A 5275-nucleotide genomic window follows, 5' to 3' on the forward strand; every position below is an offset into this window, starting at 1 on the left:
TTATAAAACAAACTATATTTACATAATCGTGTGTTTACAACTTGAATGATATTTGCTGCACAAGTGTTAATATCTATCTGTGCAGTAAATTATGCACATGACATAAATTAAAGGGATATTATTTAACTATTAGCATCTCAAGATTATTTCTGCATTAATGTTCATAATTGTAAACACAATAGTAAAATGTTTCTTTTTTATAAGAAACCATAAGTCCACCTATTTTTACTATTAGACAAATATTTACCTGAAACAATGGAATATTTTAATTTCAGCTATATTTAACAATGTTTAGGATATGTATCATATTTAGCGTATTGCTTACGCAAAATTGCATTTGCATCTTTTATAAAGGAATATCCGTTTAATTTTCCTATAATTTAGCGTTTCAGTATAATATTAACGGATTTTAGTGACCCTGATCACCTGCAAATATAGTTTTTGATGAAGTTATTTGGATATTTTTACCATTTCAGTTGAATTCAACGCGCGCAGATCGTGAGCTGTTGCTGCATCAGTTTTAAGTTTGCAAATAAACCAATGTGTAATGTTGACATCGGAATTGTTTGAAACATGCCCAAATGTCATGCTCCAACCTTTAGAGCACTAAAATACAAATGGAGACAGACGGAAAGTGTCTTTTTAAATAACTGCAGACATGAAAATTCACCGTTCTGCAACTACCTTGTTGTGAAGCATTGCAAGGGAACTGAGGGAGCATTGGTATATAACAATGAAACAAATTTAGCATCACATTCCTCAGCTGCGCACCTACAATTGAATTTCTGATTTTTATAATTACTTTCTTGTCAACAAACTATTTGTATGTGCTGTTAAAATCTAAGAAAACAACATACTTTTCCCCCACTCTTGTACAAGAAAGTAATTCGTATGATTTTAATCTACAAATCACTAACCTAACATTTGATGATTATTTTGTTTTTTTAATAGTGAAGTTTAAAATTCTAAACATGTGCGGTGTAGATATGAAGTCTCTGCTTAAGTCTTTATCAATTCGATCTCATTGTTAGGAGCTTTTTTTTTGCTCGTACGGGTTTCTAAAATGTCAAGTGTCGCAACTGTTAAAAGTGAGCTATTAATAAAATAATCGACTAAAACTTCACAAAAGTAGTGATTATCGAAAACGAAAAGCAAGAAACCTGCTTTGCTGATACACAAACACAAGATGGGACATACCTGCCCCAACGAAATCTCAACCAATGCCGATTGATAAGTTAGTTTCATATCATCAATCTAAAACTGCCGTATGGTTTAAAGGAGCAGTTTGGTGCATTTGGTGCTCTACTATATTATAGAGCAATTGGATTTGCACAATCCGGTTAAATCCCAAACCCCACAATAAATCTACGTGTAACTCAGATACTTTATTTTAAAGGGTACCTCGGATAAAACAATTTTGTTGTTTGTTACGTACAAGTAAACGTGGGATGGGGGCAAGAAGTGGAAGAGTGCTGTGGGAAAAGATTCTGAAATGAACTATGAGCGTTACAATAATTATAATTCCATTGGGCTCGAAAGACATCATTTGGTCTGAGTGTATCAGACTCTGCCAAAGCCACGGCGGTTTAACGGTGACAAATAAATGCCCGAACCGGTTGGAATGTCCGTCTTCGCTGTATCTGCATCGCTGGTTACGAAGTCACTCCTTTGGCTATAACCGTTATTTATTTGGCATTTAGAAATGTATCGCAAATGCTGTCCATTTCAGCAAAGACAGAAATGTGTTAGATGATTTGTGTTTTCAACCATGTGAATATTCGGAACGTAAACAGTGGGACTTACAATGAGGTTTACAAAAAAAACGGGAAGTATACATTGAGCAAGTAATTGTCATTCCGACTTACACAGCGCAATGTGGCAAAAGTAATCAATTACAGTCAAAATATGCGTTGTACAACACAGATTGTGTGATCAACAAAATATGAAGACGACAAGCAGGAGAGGGGCTCTGTAATTGTCTCCCCTGTTCGACTCTGATTCATAAGTTACTTCGCGAATCACATTTAATAGATGATCTACGGGCTGTCTTTTAAATCGATATATCAGCACTCCTAGAGCCTTGAAAAGATAAAACCATTATCACTAAAGTCCTATCTCGTTACTGCCCAGTGGGCAATAAGTAGACCCAGAAATGTATGTAGAGCAACAGGGGCGAGATTGGCTAGAAAAAGTTGGCTGTGTGCACTCATCTCTAAGGCAGGTCACCTGAAAAGCACCTGTATACAAACTGTAGCAGGGCTCCAACAGGACGAGATTAACTCGCTGCAACCCACAGTTTTCAATGTAATAGACGCGGTCACAGACCCGATCTATAATTACCTTTATCTTTATTTTGTAAATGCTAACGGGATGAATAACATTTAAGTTTTCTGTTCCATGAACTGGCACCCTCACACTAGTTTACAAACACTAAATGCGAATATACTTTTTTTTAGCGGTGATTTCCTGGAAGCTTTACTGGCGCTCTTAAATAACTAACATCGTTTTGAAAAAAAGAGTGTATGACATTCTGCCATTAGATCGCTTTACTGTACTAATAAACGCTGTATCGGAATGCATTTAACGGCATGTATTTAACGTACAGGATGTTCACTTTAAACCCTACTGGCAAGCTGGTGTTTTACAAGCGGTTACGCTGTGTTCTTTTTTCTCTCTCTCTCGCTGGCTTTCTTTTCCCATCCTTGGTTTCAAAGCTGGGGACGGGCTCTGGAATCAGCTCTGCCCGGGGGTTTGGGGCGTGTTTCGGCGGGGGCGGGTCGCTCCTGGAGCCGGCCAAACTTTCCACCGCGTTGCCCAGGGGAGATCGCCTTTGATGTCGCCGATCCTGGCGCCTACAAACAACCTCAGTTGTCTGACTGTTCACCCCGCTGACTAATCGTGACAGACTGTTTATCCACGCAATTAGCAAGGCAGACAGTTCTCAGAACAGGTGGCTGCAAGCACAAAGAACCCAGCATTGCATCCACTCCTAACCCACGTTTTGGGCTTTTCCCCCCATTTTTTTTCTCTAGATTTTCTCGGGGGTCACTTCAGATTTGCTCTCGTCCGCCTTTATTCTTTTTTTCCCCTGGGGGGAGGGAGGAAGGGGGGACTTGGAAAGTGACGGCTGTCTTCTCTTTTCACTTAATTAGCTGCATGTTTACAATGAGATTAGAGCCCCGCAGCTATCACTAACCCATCACAGCGAGTGGCCCATCTGATTAAAGCCTCATTTATTTCAAACCATCATTTACTGCTATTGGCACTGCCAGCAACCAATCCGCTCAGCGGAACTGCAGCACCTCCCGGACAGAAGTCTCTGATTGGCGGAAAGTTTCGCCCCCCTTGTAAAGTTTTGCAACCTTTACTACAGTCCCATGCCACTCTGACCCTTTAGTTGTGGAAGTTGCTTAGTTTGGTAAAGGATCACTTTCTCCAGAGTCAAAACTGTTGGGTTTTTTTTCATGCCTTTTTATTGTTCCTCATGATGTCTTCGCCACAAGGTTTAACACTGAAGGATAACAGCGTCTCTGACCCGGACTTCCAAAGGGCTGCGGAAACTGCTTTGAGCGAACACAAAGTGCCAGTGTCCAGCCTCCCGTTCAGTGTCGAAGCGCTGATGTCCGATCGGAAGCCGCACCGAGGCATCTTCCCTCCGTTGGACGGGGCCGGCGGCAGCACATCGCAGAAGCTCCCCACCAAACCGGTGGCCAGGGAGTCGCAAAGTCCCATCGAGTCGCCCTGCCCCCTGGAAGGCTTTATAAAAACTTACGACGGCTCGCCAGTGAAATCCGAAAATTGCAAGGAAGAAGAGTGTGTGCCGTGGGTGAAAAATCCCGGTTACTCCCCTCCTCCAAACAGTGAGTTTGGTTCTAATAATTTTCTTTGGCCGATCTACGCCGTCAGTCCATTAATTTCAATTGTAAATGTTTTTGAAATGTGTTGATGCTTTATAAATCAGGGGTAGGAGACCTTCAGTCCCATACTCGAGGTGAGGGCTACTATCACTGACATTGGAAACTGGCGCCGGAGTTACTCGTGTCCTTGTAGTGATTTTCTCTGACTTGGGGATCCGACGTTTCAGATGTCCCAGGCTGCCGTCTGCAGTAACTAAAGTTGTTGACAGTCAAGTCAGCTTTTGCAGGGTAGATAATGAATTGAGATGCACTCCTAGCATCGGCAATGGTATGAAAAAGCAAGTCGCCGCTGGTTTAACACTAGTTTAGTGGGAAACCTATCAACTTTGGCAAAATCGTAGTGCATATGTAATAAAGCGAGCCCGCAGTTCAGTTCTATAGTTGCTCGGTTAAAAAAGAAATCTCGTCAGTGCTTTTCTACGAAATATTTCAATGAACATTGCGGGTCCAAAGTATTGAAGGATAATTGTTACTGTCGATAGTATTTGTTTAAATGAAGCATGCCATCCGTTTTATAAACTCCACTGTGGATATAAGGTACTGATCAGTCCTTCATTCGTTTTTACTAGGACATTTGAGCCCCACTTCTTGCACTCTGAGAAAGCACAAAACCAACAGGAAACCCAGGACGCCTTTCACCACCTCGCAGCTCCTGGCTCTGGAGCGTAAATTCCGGCAGAAACAGTACCTGTCCATCGCCGAGAGAGCAGAATTCTCCAGCTCCCTCAACCTCACAGAAACCCAGGTTAAAATCTGGTTTCAAAATCGCAGGGCCAAAGCAAAGAGACTGCAAGAGGCCGAACTGGAAAAGTTCAAAATGGCAGCGAAGCCCATGCTAGCCCCGGGGTTGAGTCTGACTTTTCCTATGAATTCCCCAATGCACGGAGCTTCACTTTATGGACACACTTATCCTTTCCACAGACCTGTGCTCCCTGTCCCCCCTGTAGGACTTTATGCCACTCCTATCGGATACAGCATGTACCATTTATCTTGAAAAAAACAATCATAGAAGACTCAAAATTTTCAAATATATTTGAAACGATGCCAGCGCTTTTAACATTGTTTTGATCGCTGTCCCTTTGAAAGGGATATTATGTACTATTTTATATATATGGAGATTTATTATTTCTTATACCTTATATTTGTGAATAAATTAAAGTAATTGTTGAATATTACGTGAAACTGGTCCATTTAGTTTTCATTATTGAATTGCTGGCACCGAAAACAAACATAAGTGCATCTGAAAATAAACACACGAGAACAGTGCATTACAAACGTAGCTATCGAAAGCTGATTGCTGTTTAATATACTTAACCTAACTGGATTGGAGACAATTATTCAGGTGAATCATCTGGGCA

At 41.1% G+C, this 5275-nt stretch overlaps 1 protein-coding gene across 1 annotated transcript; it reads left to right on the forward strand.

Moving 5' to 3' along the window:
* Positions 1 to 3397: 3397 nt before the first annotated feature.
* On the forward strand, positions 3398 to 5045 carry msx2b (muscle segment homeobox 2b). Its single transcript, XM_060836759.1, has 2 exons — positions 3398 to 3860; positions 4487 to 5045. Exons 1-2 carry the CDS (start codon positions 3485 to 3487, stop codon positions 4909 to 4911), a joined length of 801 nt encoding a protein of 266 aa, XP_060692742.1. The 5' UTR covers positions 3398 to 3484; the 3' UTR covers positions 4912 to 5045.
* The last annotated feature ends 230 nt before the right edge of the window (positions 5046 to 5275 follow it).

Source organism: Hemiscyllium ocellatum, chromosome 16, assembly GCF_020745735.1.
Source record: "Hemiscyllium ocellatum isolate sHemOce1 chromosome 16, sHemOce1.pat.X.cur, whole genome shotgun sequence".
NCBI lineage: Eukaryota > Metazoa > Chordata > Chondrichthyes > Orectolobiformes > Hemiscylliidae > Hemiscyllium > Hemiscyllium ocellatum.